The sequence below is a fragment of the Amblyomma americanum genome, chromosome 4 (genome assembly GCF_052857255.1).
Source record: "Amblyomma americanum isolate KBUSLIRL-KWMA chromosome 4, ASM5285725v1, whole genome shotgun sequence".
NCBI classification, from domain to species: domain Eukaryota; kingdom Metazoa; phylum Arthropoda; class Arachnida; order Ixodida; family Ixodidae; genus Amblyomma; species Amblyomma americanum.
The window spans coordinates 204413509-204429280 of record NC_135500.1 but is presented as its reverse complement, the minus strand read 5'-3'; the positions used below and the strand labels follow the sequence as shown (position 1 = coordinate 204429280).

The window sequence follows — 15772 nt, the reverse complement described above, 5'->3', positions numbered from 1 at the left end:
CTGCTGTGTAATGCCCGCATGAAATGCAAGCACATATACGCTAACAGAACAAGCGAAAAAAGAGAAAAGAAAAAGGACCAAAACTCCATCCAATGCTATAAACCCACGCATTAGTGTAATTCGTAGCAAACCCTCTTTCAAGCATGATTCATCTGTCAGGAACAATACCTAACTCTCATTGCCAGGCTCCCACGTAGGCAATACAAACAGATAGCTGAAGGTAGATAGAAAAAAAACCTGACTAAGCTAGCAGCCTTTTCAACTATCAATAAATTCAGATACCAAACTGATGCCCGCATTGTAAAGGCAGAGAGGCAAATGTGATCACTAAGCTACCTACACAGCAGGGGCTGAACGCTACCATATGGCAAAATTTCAATGCTAGAAACGGGACAAAATTGGATGGCTGCTCGCAATAATTTAGTAGGAGCACTTACAATTTATAGCGCCTAGCTTCACATTATTAGAGACCTTGTTGCAAGTTGCACCGCAAAAATGCAGGAGTGGGAACATCTCTCTGTCTCTGGAGTGGTGCAAAGGTGTCATATGGCTGTGACGACAGGCTTATGATGAACTCAAACAATTTCTTTAGTGAGCTTGTGTCCCACAAATAGAGAATTTGGTGGCATCAATAGCAGACAAAGTCCATACAGCAGTGGTCAGAACATCGATCACTAGTGGCCGTGCTCAATTTATAGGTGACATTAACTTTCAAGATAAAGCTCCTAAAATGCAGAAAAATACACTAAACATTGCAGAAACTGACACACATGACCACGGTTGCTGGTCCCATCGCATGTAGTTGACAAAATGAAAAAGTCCTGTGCCGCCAGCAACAAGCAATGAATACGAAGAACAAAGAGGAAAAAGAAACAAGTAACACTTCACGGCAACAGGTTCAGATACAGCTCAGGACAGCATGCGCACTGACTGCATATGGTTGCCAGAAGAACAGCTGCGCCATCTTCAAACCACACCCATAGACATTCAGCTAAGACACTTCGATGCATGCCCGGTGACTCAGTCTATTATTGCTCCATGGAAGCTTGCATTCCACACCACACTGTAATGGTAAATGGGGCCAGCTCACCCTGGTGCAGGCCAAGGAAGGAGATGGCCTTGCGTGCAGCCTCCTCCTCAGCCTCCTCTCGAGACTCCTTCTCATCAGGGTACGAGTAGAAGGCCTGCGTGTCCACCTTCAGCGTGGCCAACCACACCACGGGGCCCTTCTTCGAGCTGCGGCTGGTTATCGCAGAGAATGACACCGAGAAGCCCTTCTCACGGGCATAGTCCTCCACCAGTTGACGGCACGTCTTCGGCGCTGGTTCAACCAGAAAGAAAAAACGCAAACTTTGGAGCAGCGCACAGAACAACGAACGTTTCCCGAGTACAGAGCTCTCAAGAAATTAACACTTGTTACTCAAGTCTTGACGAAGCAAGTCTTAGTGAAGTAGTGCCTCGCACAAAATTAAGGAGCAATGAGCTACTTTAAGAAAAAGAAAAAAAAGATGGGCTACTTATTTGGGTGATCTGGCAATAAAACTGATGAAAATTGTAAGTTGTGGGGCTTAATGTCCCGAAGCAAAACATGGGCCTTGAGGGACACTGTAGTGAAGGGCTCCGGATCAGTTTAAGCCCCCTGGGACTCTTTAAATGCACTGGCATCACACAGCACACAGGCATTTTGTATTTTGTCTCCATAGATATACGAGAGCCATGGCCAGGACTGCACCCATGACCTTGGGCTCAGCAGCTCAGCCACCATTGTGTGTCTTTAAGACTGATGTGGTACAGTTGAGCCTCGTTATAACAACATCGAAGGTGCTCCAAGACCTCTTCGTTACAGCTGTTACATTGTTACAGTCACAGGTGACGCTGACTGCAACTGTTGCTGTGAACAAACAGGCTTATTTGCCATTGTGCAGGCCGAGAACTAAGCTAACATCTAGTATGCTGCCGATGTGTTGAGGCAGCCTTCAACATGTGTACAGAGGGCCTCAGACATGGCCAATCATGGGCGCACAAGCCAACTGTCAGTACTGTCAATATGCATTCGTTCTTCATGCCACTCGCATTAGCTTCAGCGCCTAGATGCCAGGCCTTGGAGGAATAGCGCCGTAGATGACAGGAAGACACACTTTTCAGAATATTCTGCCCCGTTTTCTAGGTTGCTGAAGCTGATACAGGCTGCTGTGAAGCAAGGCATGGCAGCGGCACTTTCTGAGCAAGTACCCGTTTTGGTTGGCTTTCCAACATGACGCATGAGCACGGTGGCCGCAACACTTTACTGCATGACAAATAGAGAAACAAGGGAGCAAATTACTCATTGGCATCCACCCAAGTGTAGCCATACGGCTACAAAGAAAGCTATACAGCTTCTACAGAATTTTGCAGTTAAAGAAAAATTCGTCCTGATCCGGGGTTCGAACCCGGGACCACCGCTTCATTGAAGCAGTCGCTGTAGAAACTGAGCTAACCGGGAAGTGGCTGCACTTGGGTGGATACCAATGAGTAATCTGCTCCCTTATTACAAATTTACTTCACCTTGGGGGATTCCCCCAAACATTTGACCATGACAAACCAGTTGCAGTGAGCTCTCAAATCCTTCAAAGATAAAGCATCTCAGCTTCTTTCTATCACATAGAGGTACACAGTAGGCAACGATGTTAGTGATTGTTTCTTTGTTGATGAGGTCAGAAAACAACGTGCTCAAAGCTAAGTCAAACAACTTTGCTATCAGACACTTTGCACCAGATACAAATGCTTTGGTAAGGTCGCCTTCTGGTCACTGCAAATTGTCCTGCACTTTTGTTTTCCGCTACTACTGTCTCTAACCTTGGCCTTGTGAAACAAGCAGAATGTCGACACCGTCAAACACACAGCCAGATGGTCAAACTATGCCATCATGCCAGCCATGCCACTAAAACAGAAACTACTGTAGATGGCACCTCCCAAATAGCACAACACGCTCACAGACGGGGGTCGCATTCAGAGCGGAGCTTCAAGAACAGGGAAACTCTCAACGGCCTTGGAAACTCTCAAGGCACACATAGCACAGCAGGCTGTGTGCACCACTCTGCATGACATCCTTCAGGAAGGCTGCACACCTGAGCTCCGGCAAAAACGGGCAGGCCGACGTAAAAATTTTTGTTGCAGCAAAGCAGACTCCAAAGAACTCTACCAAGAAACGCACTATGTGGGCCCGCTGGATGTGAGACCAGTCTTCGTGCACTTCACTCGATAATGCGAGTTATGCAGTGTATAATTTCACCTTGCCGTTTCAAGTGGGTATGAAGTCTTGAGTATTGTCCCACATCAACATACTCGGCACGAAATGGCTAGTGGTGTTCGCTTGGAGTTCATTTAAGCCATTTGTGGGAAATTTTTTTACTTCGTAAAAACGAGACATGTACACGGGCTTCCATGGGAGCTTCCAAGAGGAATACCATTTCTATGTTATATTTATTATTTCATTATGAAGTTTTGTTATAATGAGGTTTGACTATTACCATATTTACTCATGTAATTTGCTTTGGTTGGTTTGGTTTGGTTTATAGGGGTTTAACGTCCCAAAGCGACTCAGGCTATGAGGGACGCCGTAGTGAAGGGCTCCGGAAATTTCGACCACCTGGGGTTCTTTAACATGCACTGACATCGCACAGTACACAGGCCTCTAGAATTTCGCCGCCATCGAAATTCGACTGCAGCGGCCGGGATCAAACCCGCGTTTTTCGGGCCAGCAGCCAAGCGTCGTAACCACTCAGCCACCGCGGCGGCCCTCATGTAATTTGCGCACAAGTTTGTTACCTAGATTTATAGCCTTTTACTCGCATATTTTGCACTCCCTGCTGTGCAAGCACACCAGCAAGCATGCAGATGCAGACAGGACAGACTTGGGATGATCAGTGCAGTCACGTCGCTGCATGAGGCTACAAAAAGTGAGTGAATGGCCAAGGGAGGCTGCTACAACAAAGATGAGACTAGCAAGGCCAAGCCAAAGCAATGTCATACCTGCAATGCACAGCACAAGGAACGAGCACGACCGGCTTTTTTGAGCGGGAGTGCCAAATTCGGATGCGAGAATCAGCGTGCCTCGTTCAACTTTAAAACAACCCCCTTTCCCAAGACACACCAGCACACAAGTGGAAATGAGTTGGCACCAGCTAAAGAGCCCTGAAGGAGATGAAGATGCAATGAAAAAAAAATTAAAAAGTTAGCGACTGCTAGCACTGGTTTCCGCAACAGCTGCACTGCAGTGCATCCTTACCTTTGGAATTTAAAGGTCATAACGCGCAATATACCGCATATAAGTGGACCTCTTTTTACAAAAACAACTGTTCAAAATTGGAGATAATACCTCCAGACGCATGGGTTGTGGGCCCTGAGTCAGTGCCCATTCCTGGTAGGTGCTTCATGTGTAAAAAAAAAAGCCATTATTTTTTTTTTTTAAACTGATTCCAGAAAAGAAAAGACAATTGCACGTCATTTACCCAGCACACTCATGCAAGTGGTCGCTTTCCCGTATGGACGGTTGCAAAAGCAAACTTCCGGTAACCTCCGGAGCGTGTTGTGACATTCCTTGTGTGCTGCGAGGTTCCGCGTTCCACGGCGCGGCGTAGACGGAGACCCAGATGACAGCGGCATCATCAATTACCCAGCCATGCTCTTTGAGTGACGACCAGAACAACCGGACCCGCCGCCGCCGCCGCCGCGGGGAAACAGGCTTTATCCTCCCCAATTTGCGTGGCCGTTCCAGGTGCGGCCCTCCCGGGCACATTCCAGGACAAGGGAGCTGTCAGCGGGCCAGAGCGCGCCGTACCACAGCCGACGCTATGCGCTACCGCGAAGACAACATTCTTTCCCTCCTTCCCCTTTCGACGTGGGCTATCGCCGGGAAGGCACCCACAGCTTCCAGCCGTGCCTCGTGAACAAAAGCGCATTCCCAGAAGGGCCGTGACGGACACCTGTCATGGCGGACAGGCAGTACTCGCCAAGAATGTGGAAAGACAGGCGCTAGTGAATTAGCTCCGAAGAGAGAGCCTGTGTATACTCTCACTTGAGAGAGAGTGGTGGCGTTTTTGTTGTTTATTTAGTTTGTATTGTTAACAGACTCTGGGTTCGAGGCTAAGCCCAACCCAAGGGGTTGTCCCCATCTCGCATGTTATTTTGGATTGGAGAATTGATGCTTTGGGCGGGCCACTGGAAATGACCGCCCTTAGTCCTTTGTTAATCAAGTGCTTAAAAGCACATGTAAACGGATGCAGTCCAGTCTGAGCTGGGGCTCCATGCTTAGCATGTAATGTGATGCTACTTAGGCACTAACCTGCCCGGTCAATGAGTAAAGTAGTGCAAAGTTTGTTCTTTTGTAAATTCAGTTCTGCTTTTTCCAGTTTAACTCTCTGTATATGTATGTTGTAAAATTATGCTCTGCTGTCATCATCTACAAGCTCGCCTCCTGTTCATCTTCCAAGCCGAACGACACTAGAGGAAGGGTTTGTGAACCATCCTCGAAGAAACGGACGACTATTGAAATTCTACTGCATACACGCTCAGGACGACATCGTTCGCCAAGAGGGCCTTCAGCGCCGAAGCCCGACGGCGTGCCGCTTCTGCCAGCAACCGCTCGAGCCCAACTCCGGAGCCACTCCATCGCCCCCATGAAGTCGTCGGCACGTAAGCTCGGACGCCCCAGCCTCTGATGTATAACCTTAATCATGTGTAATTATTGAATATACCTGTTTGTTTAAACTGAGCCATACGGTGTCTCTTTGCCTCTCCGTCCCGTGTGGACCTGCGCATTATGGGGGTCATCACAGTGTGCTGCGCCGGAATCTTAAACTCCCGAACCATTGGCTGTTCGGTTTGCCACTAGTCAGCTGGGCTGCTCGTGAGGGCACTGTTTTAGTGGTTTATATCTCTAACTGAACAGCATGAAAAACCAAGATTGTCACCACTTAGAGAGTCATTCTACGAGTGCAGCAAAACAATCAGGATCAAAATAGACAAAATAGTCATGAAGAAATCTGCTACACAAGGTGAGCACCTAATCAGAAAACTAAAACCAAGAAAAACGCAGATGTTTCGAGTTTCACCGCTACGCAGTGCCACCGCAGTTCGCGAAAAAATTATTTTAGAGCACCGTATTTATTTGCGTAATTCTCGAATTCCTTTTCTTCAAATTATGCTGCAAAAAGGGGGAGTGCATATTATGTGGAGATTTTGCAAACACGCCCTAAAAACTCGACAGATGTCATAATGCACAATATATACCTTATATAAAGTTGACTCCAAATATAAGTCGATGCATACCCCAACCACCTCCCATCGCATTCCACTTTATGTAGTATCCCACGAGATGGCATGACTGCATGTGCGCAGCTCAAAGACACAAACACGCAATGATAAAGCCGCAAAGCCAGCAGTAAGAAAAAGCTATGAAAATGACAAATGAAGATAAATGGCGATAAAATGGTGCCCTTGCATGTGTCCTGGCTGATCAAACAGCAAAAACTTCAATAGTTTCACATTCAAGCATGTGTCGGAGGTTCTCACAACTGTTCATCCGTGAAAGCAACTGCTAGCATGAGTGATCCATTTAAATGGCATGCGATTAGAATTTTTTTACTGGAACCAATTTACATATAAATTAACGAATTTTTCTTTTAACACACGGAGAGCTATCTGCCAAGAATGGGCATCAGCTCGGAAACAATGTTAGACCCCTCATATAGGTTGGCATCATATATGCATCAACCCCTCTAATTTCGAATAGTTGTTTCTGAAAAATAAAGGTCCCCTTATACGCAGCAATATACGGCATATTGCACTTCATGACCTTTGAACTCCTATGGGAAGGATGCACTTTTTTTCCCTTATTTTCCATTTCTATTTCTTTCCATGTCATCGTCTCCTTCATGGCTATTTAGCTTGTGCTGAATCACTGAAGGTGACCAAGGCACGCTGGTTGCGACGGCCTAATCTCGCACTCTCACCCAAAAAAAGCTGGTGGTGGAACGCAACAGGCGTTACTTTGCTTTGGCAATGACATCTTCCTTACAGCGGCGTGGCCGGTGTAACGATGTCTCCTTGCCACTCAAACCTCTCACACCCGCACAAGGCAACGCAGCCAGGCAAACCTTCCCAAGCCTGCCTTGTGTGCATTAGCGTGCATGCTGGCAGTCTGGTGCAGCAGGGGGCTTAAAATATGCAAGTAAAATATTTTTCACAAACTGCAATAAATTATGGATGTAGAAATTAAGCGAGTAAATGCAGTACTTCCCGTGGATTTCAGAACATGAAAGAAAACGAGGCATATGTGCGGATAAAACGATCTTCAAAACAAATTTTTTGGGACGTTTCTCATGATTTGGAATCTGCGTCATCTTTACCACTCCCTGATGGGGATAAGAACTTGCCACCAGTGAGTAAACAAAACAGCGTGACAAACGGTGTTAAAAGATACCAAGCAGGTAACGACATGTCTGGTCTCTTTCGAAGCTCAGTCTTTTCCACTCTTAGAGCCGAAAAGATTGAACTTTGTGCATTACTCAGAGCCCATGCACTCACCAGGTGGACTGGCTGGCGGTGTTGGCATCCGAGGAGGCATACAAGGTGCAGGCATGGCAACAGGTCGCAATGGGCTGTCAGCAGTCCGAGGCATGCGCAAGGGAGCTCTCAACGAAGGCTCTGCCATGCCATTGCTGGCCGGCAAGCTGTTAGCAACAACAGTGGAGGGCACCCCATTACTCGGTCGTTGCAACCTGGGAGGGACCTCGTGCCTAGGACCAGGTCTTGTGTTGGGCTGCTTCTGCAAACACACACACAGTTTAGTTGGTAGACCGACTAGCCCACACAGGCGCAGTCATCGGTCAAAGCCCTGAAATAGGGCGGATTTTCATCCAGCTGCAAATAACATTTGAGAAAGCTTAGGCCACATGTGGCTCCGCTCAAGCAAAAGTTCATAAATAAATGAATGACATGCCAGCTATTGCTGCCTTGCCAACTATTGCTGTCCATACATGAAGTGTATTCTTTTTAAAGAACTCTGACATGATTAGTATTGTGAAAGCACAAAAGCAATGCACCCTATGAGAACCTTTTTTGTTAGACCTTATGTTTTTGTGCTAGCAACCACGTTGGAGAAATTTAACATGTACTAGTTAGCGCAACTTAAGTCTTTAGTGACGCTTTTAAAGACAAACTGTTCGCACCACAGCGTAACACTATAAAGTCTAGCCTTCCATGGACACAGAATGCTACGAAACTGCTCCTCGAAAGAAATTTTACAAGCAAACAGAACTCCAGCTATTTTATATAAGCAACTAAAAGTGGTCTTGTATTCTATCCACATCAACCACTCGCACCAGTACCCTCATTTAAGCAAGTACAATCTTCAAATACTCAAGCAAGGAGACAGGTAGTCGGCATCTTCCCCTTTGAGAACAGAACAGAGCCCAAAGAAGGCCCCAGAAAACGTATTTGATAGTCAAGTTTCTGACGAGAGACTGGGTGGCACCTTTTATGGGCAACAGAAGATTTCCCTAAGTGCTAAGCTGGTTTCTCTGCAGTGCACACTTCACCCAACTAGTGGCGCCTTAGGCCAGAAGTCTGACTAAGATGAAATGCGGATTGTGTTTCTTGTGGCTGAAAATTGTCCACAGCGTTCTGTGAGACCACGTCAACATGTAGTGTGTGTCAAAAAAAATGCCGAACTATGGTTACATTTCATGCATGGAAAATTGCTTGTCTTGCCATTAGTTCGGCACTGCGCATTGTGGGGCACCAACTTAATTGAGAAAATCTCCCATTCACCCAGGGGCAGCCAAGAACCGGAGGCCACTTGTATGCATTAAAATACCGGCATGTTCCTGGCAGTACCTAGATTTTAATCCAGTTCCTTCCAAACGCAAGGCAAGTGTTCTGCAACTAGTCCATTGCTGAGGATTTGAACATTGCTCTTGACACAAATGGGTGGGCATTCACTGTATAAAAGACCAAGCTACTGCTGAAAAAGATCAAAGCTCTCAATGTTTTCCCAACAGATGAACAGGCCATTTAGAAAAGGTGAAATGACCAGCACTGGAGAGAAAGTATCCATGCTCACCAGCTGCGACAGACCCCTGCCCTGGCCACGATAGGCCCTCCTGGGTGGCTGAGAAGCTGGACTTATGGACGCTGCGACTGTTGGTGCTACGCCCTTTTGGCTGTCCAGCTTGCCTTGGAAGCCTGCAAACCTCACGCTGGGACCAGTTCTGGGTGCGGGGTGCCGACTTGGACGCTGCACAAGATTTATACGAGTATTAAAGGACAGCAGCTATGAGTATACATACAAGCACACGACCAATGCACCTCATTACAGCTATAGGACATCTTCGCACTGCAAGTGCCACTGAAAATACCACACCTTTATGGTACACAGTTCTGCAATGTACTAGACAAATTATGTTTTTAACCAATCATTTGAAATACAATGCCGCTTTAACAAAGGCAAACTGGCACAGCCCTCAAATTTACACAAGGACTGCACAAATTTGAATAATTTGTTCAGACATAACTAGCAGGGTACAAGGGCCATCAATATGAGTTTTAGCACACTGAATGATAGAAGACGTGATAAAAACAAGACCATAAAAGTGATGCTTTAACCCTGTAACGGCCAGACAATGAAAATGCTGCATGAGAGAACTTCTGGGACTTCATCACTGATTACCCCTTAAAAGCAAAAGTTTATAAGCTAGGAGATTAAAAAAAATTATCACAGAATAACTGAATGGAGCCAATTTTGATCATTTCTGAATATCTAAGGGCCAAAACCATGTGCAAATACGCAGGTGCATGCAGTAGATGAAGTGAAAAATTAAGAATTGCTCCATTGCCTAAGAGGAAACAAAAAGTTTTATGTAATTCTGCTGCCAGGGTTAGTTTTGGATGAAGTTATCTTTTAACAAGCCTCTTGCATATCTGTGGCAGCTTATACTTTGGCCTTGCATTGATAAATCTGTAAGAGAAGATCCTTACTTCAAGTATGCTAGTGATTTATATAGTTATGTGAGCAGATATGAAAATTATACACATTTCTAAGCTCAGCAGCAAATCTGATATGCTGTGCATTACAGAAGTTAACTACTGTCTAAAGCACCATAGTTTAGTTTTTTCAAGCTACTGAGCAGACAGCCATTAAGCAGCTCACACCCTGATGCCATTGCTAGCTATGCCTTTTCTTTGGCTCCTCAGCCAACTGTGAAGAGTTAAAGTCTTGGAAGGTCGCATCTTGGCCAAAAAGCAGAGCTGACATGCAGACCCCCCCAACAGGTATGGAAAGGGACATAAAGTACTGCAGTTCAACAACACAACAGATGATGAGGTGGAAAGCTTAGAGGGAGCGTAGCCATGCATGCGGTCTTGGATGCATGTTGGTTCCCTTTTGGTTGTTACTGTCTTTTGTGTGCGTGTGTGGTTTGTGGTTCGTGCTGTAACTAAGCGCAAACAGTTCCAGGGAATGCACATGGTGCTTGCAGGTAAACAGCCTCGCAGGCGAATGGCATGCCACTGAAAGTCCTGCGATTAGCTCTAACAAGCTCGTTTCCTAATGCTTTAAGAAAAGATCCCAAGAACGGCAGGCAAACAGGCTGAAGGGGCCGCTTTATTTTGGTACCCAGAGTGAGGGGAAATCAGACAGAAATTTCACCTAGGCAAACTTGGCAGGCGAGCCAGTGTTGTACAAGATAGGCAGAGTGGTGCAAGTGCCACTCTGACCTAGCCCGTTCATGCAACATGTCATCGAATCAACAAACCTTCAGATAACTTCAAAGTCACAAACATCAATCCTTGTATTCTCGAAAATTAATTTCCACTTCCAGCAATGAGCGAAGCAGTTATAAAAGGAAAGCACGAAAGGTCCCCAAAGTGATGCTAGAAAAAAATGATTTATAAGTGCCACGCAGCAATACTTACAACGATACAAGACTTAACTAATGCTCCTGTAACACAGCTGTTTTCAACAGCAGCTAAGTTGAACATCAGTTGAGCAGTGTGACACGGCAACACGCCCAGCCACTGCACTCTCAACAACACTTTAATTAAGATGAGATCAAAGGGCCCAGTTGCACTGATCAACTGACAAGATGATATTCAATGAGCCTATCTTATTGGCCATGCCAGCCCCATTTCCCATGGCCGTTTGTTCTTGAACCACATGAAAGATTGTTATTCTGGCTTATGTAGTCTCTAAGCTACAACTGTCCCTTATTGAAGGCATGCAAACACATGAGCAGCACCAGATCAACTATGGCCGAGCGATCAAGCCAAGCATGCCTTTACTTGAGTGTCTTGGTTCTGTGCAGTGTTTAAATATAGCTAATGAAAAACACTGAGTTGCACAAAAAATGCAACTCAATCAACTCAGCTGTCTGCCATTCAGTTCGACAGCAGTTGGAAGCCCGAGCTGCTGTTCAGCTTAAAGGTAACTGAAATTGCCTGTGTAATAGCAGTACAACAGTATGATATCAAATAAACACACTGGTTGTAGTAAAAGTGTGTGTATCCAGCTAAACACGCCTGAGATTCTACTGCACACGAGATCTTTCAATGACTACCATTTGGAACAGAAAGCCAATTGTTAATATGCTTTTGCACAAACTCACCATGATAGGTTTTGTTTTGGATGCAGTCCTTTGTCCAGCAACAAGCTGGGACACATGAGCTGTTGCAGGCTTGAGAACAGCTTCAATAACTGTTGGCCCATTCTCAGGTGACCTAGTGATCAAAAAAGCCATATGGACATTAACATATACATAAAGTATACACACGGCTACATCTTTCAAAATTTTCGCAATGAAAAATATTCTGAGCATATCGTTAAAAAAAATTAAAACACCATGTCACTACAACCCCCAATATTAGAGCAGCTAAATATGAAGCGGCAATAAATCTGGCCCCTCGCAAGCAGAGAGAGCATGCAACGGCTAAACAGTCAAGACCTCCCAGCACAAAAAAAGTTTGAAAGGCAAAAAACAAACAAAAACACTGAGGTCTTTAAAACAGCGTCTGACCCCGAGATTCAGATATTAAAAAAAAGCCAGTAAAGAGCATAAATTGAGCAGTTACCATCATCTTCACAAAGTATCAGTACCAAGCCAAGCACGCTCGCCTAAACCCTGAGAATTACATGGGTCGAACATCTTGACTGACGGGTGAGAGGCTTCCCAGATGTCTAAATTTGCGCTCTGCAGCCGCACTCTTTCCCTCTGCCACCCATTTTCGAGCATGAAGGTGCATTAGCTAGGCTTCACATCTCAGCCTGTTAGCAGCACAGTGGTAGCAAAAGCACAGGGCATCAGCTTCCAAACCTATGTGGTTGGTTCAAGATTGCATGAGAAAGGCAGAACAGTAGGGAGCAACGGCATTGTGCTCATAACTTCCCCTCCACTGCAAGCGAGTTGTAGACAAAAGGCACTCAGCATTTCTTTGAGGAAAGTGCATTATGTCATAACACTTGAACGTTTTTTTTTTTTTTTTCGTCACAGTATCATTGCAGCACTCAGCTGCACTCTAATCTTCTAATCAGTTTCATCAGCTTTTTTTGAGACGGTGGGGGGAAGGGGAGGGTATCGTCCCAATTTGAAACACATGGACTATGAGGGACACCGTAGTGGCGGTTCCGGGTTAATTTAGACCACATGAGGTTCTTTAACGCCCACTGAAAACGCATAGCACATGCATGGGTACTTTTTCATTTCTCCTCCATTGAAATGAGGCATCTGCAGCCAGTATCCCAAGCCGCGACCTTGGGATCAGTAGCCGAACGACAAAGACACCGAGGCGCTGCAGTGGTAGCTTTATGCACTCTACACCCTCTCTTCAACTCCATTCGCAGCTTCCTTCTGCTTGCCTGCAGAAGGTCTCATTCTAAAGAGTTCATTCTAATCTAATGCTCACACAATACCGTGTCCTACAGCTTCGCTGCAATGATCTTGTTTCAGTTCAGCACTGGGCACTAATGTCATCCGTCATGTCAAGGCGACAGATGCCGGCACACAACTGTCATATTGCAAAAGAGTTGCATGACAGACTTGTGATGTTGCTCTACACCTCCCCACAAGAAGAGGGGAGAGAGAGAAATTTCACTTGTGGAGGCTAGTCACCCCGGCATGCAAGAAAAACCGGCTTGGGAGCAGGCACACCTGAGAGAACAGTGGTAAAATTGCTTGGCTCCAACAGCTGTAACTTTGCTACCAATGAGCCCTCGCAGAAAAATTTGCCCGTAGTCATACCTTGGATGATGCATCGCAGCTAGCGAGTATAAGATACCTTCAATCAAGAGTGGTCAGGGGCACTTTTAAAAGCGACGCAGATAATGATGATTATAGATTTTTATGGCGCAAGAGCGTCTATGGCCAAAGAGTGCCATAGCACAAGGTATTTTTCGATTACTCAAGGTGGGGTCAAAGACCTATCTTCCAGGCATTTCACCCCTTACTAGCCGAGCACCAGGTCAGGGGAAAGCTTGTACCCATTGTATCACCGGTGGGTACCCGGCTGCACTGGAGATCGAACCCCGCACCTCCCGCATGCGAGGCGGATGCTCAACTACTCGGGGCGACGTAGATAGTCCCCCAGCATTGCTCATCAACTTCTTTATTCTGATGTCGCAAAAAAGACAAGCTAAATCGCTTTACTACCTGTGTAATGCAAAAGCAATAATTGCAAGGTGGATTAAATGCTTATTTCTACAAACTTAAAAAAAAAAGAAAGAAAGAAACACTGCACATGGCATGAACGTTGCAGCCAACCTTCAATAACACTGAGACTCTCTTCTAACCACTAGATCCAAAAGTGCATTCCGCCAACCAGAAATACTTAACATCCCTTTAACTCAGTGTCCGCTAACCCCTAGAGACTTGAACTAATTCTTTCAATTCCATTTACCGGCTGTCATTGAAAAATAGAAGAAGCTGCCAGAAATAAGTCAATGAGCAAAAAGTTAAAGAATCACAAGGAGCCACTTGGTCAATTTAATAAATTTAGCACTCATACCTTTTATTATAAAGCATTTAATTTGTATATGCATTTATTTTATTTCTTTATCATGACAACAATGTACAAACGTATACATAACCATATATTGGTCTTCTTTGTTGATTACCACTCGCCATTTTACTATAACCCTCCGAAATCTCTCAAGAAGAAAAAATTGCAGTAAAATCTCATTACTTTAAAATTGCTTAATCCAAGCTTCTAGTTTATTCAAACTGATGCGTTGGTCCCCACATCATCATGTGTAAAAGAACAGTTGCTCTAAATTTGAACTCTACACAATTCAAACAAATTTTCAGCTCCCTTCAAGTTCAGACAACTGACGTGTTGACAGAACTGTATACTGAGTTCCAGTCTTGTAAATGAAAAAACTTTGATCACACAATTTCTAAACTTTTTGCCAAACAGAAAGCACTCAACATAAAAGCATGCAAAAGCCAAAACCAGAAAATAGACCATAAGAAACCCAATAATGCATGCTTCTTGCAAAGAAACAAAATGCATGACTCACTTTCGAATGGCAGCTGTGTTAGGAATGCTCTTTATGTAGTCGATTAGAGAGCTGAAGCCAAACTTTTGGTAGGGTATAGGGCTTCCAATCAACACTGTGTACTCTTCTGCAAAAGCAGTTCACGTTTGTCAGTACCAGTCACTTGTCACAACATGACTAAACTCAAACGACATTTCTGTTTCTCTTGTGAAACATTGCAAGCGCAGCAAGAAAATGACATATTTTCATGATCATATGAATGAGCTCTCTTACTAAAATGTCTGAATGACCAAAAAATAAAATTGCCTGCCACAGCGACAGTGTTGTGGCAAGACTTTTCATTAATATAATGTTCTACCAAACAAAGCAAACAATGACTGCAGCATGACATCCAATTACTAGAATGCAGTATTACACAATGTGCACATGCATTTCTAAAGCAGTGATATGCAAGGCTCATATGAGGGCCCAATTTCTTGTCCTTTGACAGATGATTAATGGAAGCCCCGTAAAAAAAAAAAAGAAACAAGCAGTACCAGCTGACAATATAAGCTCAGTGAACTTTCGCATAAAAGAACATGCAGACCATCTAAAACACGCCAAATTAGATTTTTCAGGCGAAAAGTAGGCAGACTTTTGTTCAGAGCGGCAATCTGTCACACGGTGCGCATACTGCTTTCATTTTACCTTGCAGCTTAGACAGCGGAATTCCACCTTTCTCGCAGCTGAGAACAGAGTGGAGAAAAGTTTCGACCTCTTCTTGCAGAGCCTCCATCTCGACCTAAAAATAGACCAGACAGAATGAACGCATGACTAAAACAGAACAGCTGTCAAACAACTCAGTTCGAACGCCATTCATTCTAAAACCATCGCTACCACCGCATGCCGTATCAATCGAACGCGGCTGCTCCATTAGCATCACTCGTAGCACTTCAACGTACAAGTGACGAATTCGCGCTCCAACCTTCGATGGCAGGGTGGAAGGACAACTTCCGTCTGTTTTAACCACTACAACCACCGCCGCGGCCCATTCCAGAAGAAGCAATTAAGGAATTCTTGCTAGTTGCGCTCGCAACCAATGGAAATGCCAGCTTCAAAACTCGTGTCATGCGTCCACACGAAATGAATAAGAGTGAAACGCTTAATTACAAACCATGTTCTAAGACTCTGTTAGAGCCAGCGCTCGGGCGGAGCACTAAGCTAAGAAATGCTGAAGGAACGCGGAAGCATACGACAATAGTTCGTCGC

General features: G+C 45.1%; 1 protein-coding gene across 4 annotated transcripts in view; it reads right to left on the bottom strand.

Annotated features, from left to right (window-relative positions):
* LOC144129143 (tudor domain-containing protein 7A-like) overlaps positions 1-15772 on the bottom strand; it is a 72038-nt gene that overhangs the window by 48297 nt on the left and 7969 nt on the right. For 2 of the 4 annotated variants that reach the window (XM_077663080.1, XM_077663081.1), the window contains exons 2-7: positions 15212-15305; positions 14546-14651; positions 11643-11754; positions 9104-9277; positions 7567-7807; positions 1091-1321 (exon numbers count right to left, since the gene is read on the bottom strand). In XM_077663080.1, coding sequence (XP_077519206.1) covers positions 1091-1321; positions 7567-7807; positions 9104-9277; positions 11643-11754; positions 14546-14651; positions 15212-15305 — 958 coding nt within the window. Of the gene's footprint in view, positions 1-1090; positions 1322-7566; positions 7808-9103; positions 9278-11642; positions 11755-14545; positions 14652-15211; positions 15306-15488; positions 15509-15772 lie in introns of those variants that run through there. The other 2 variants (XM_077663082.1, XM_077663083.1) reach the window with 2 other exon arrangements.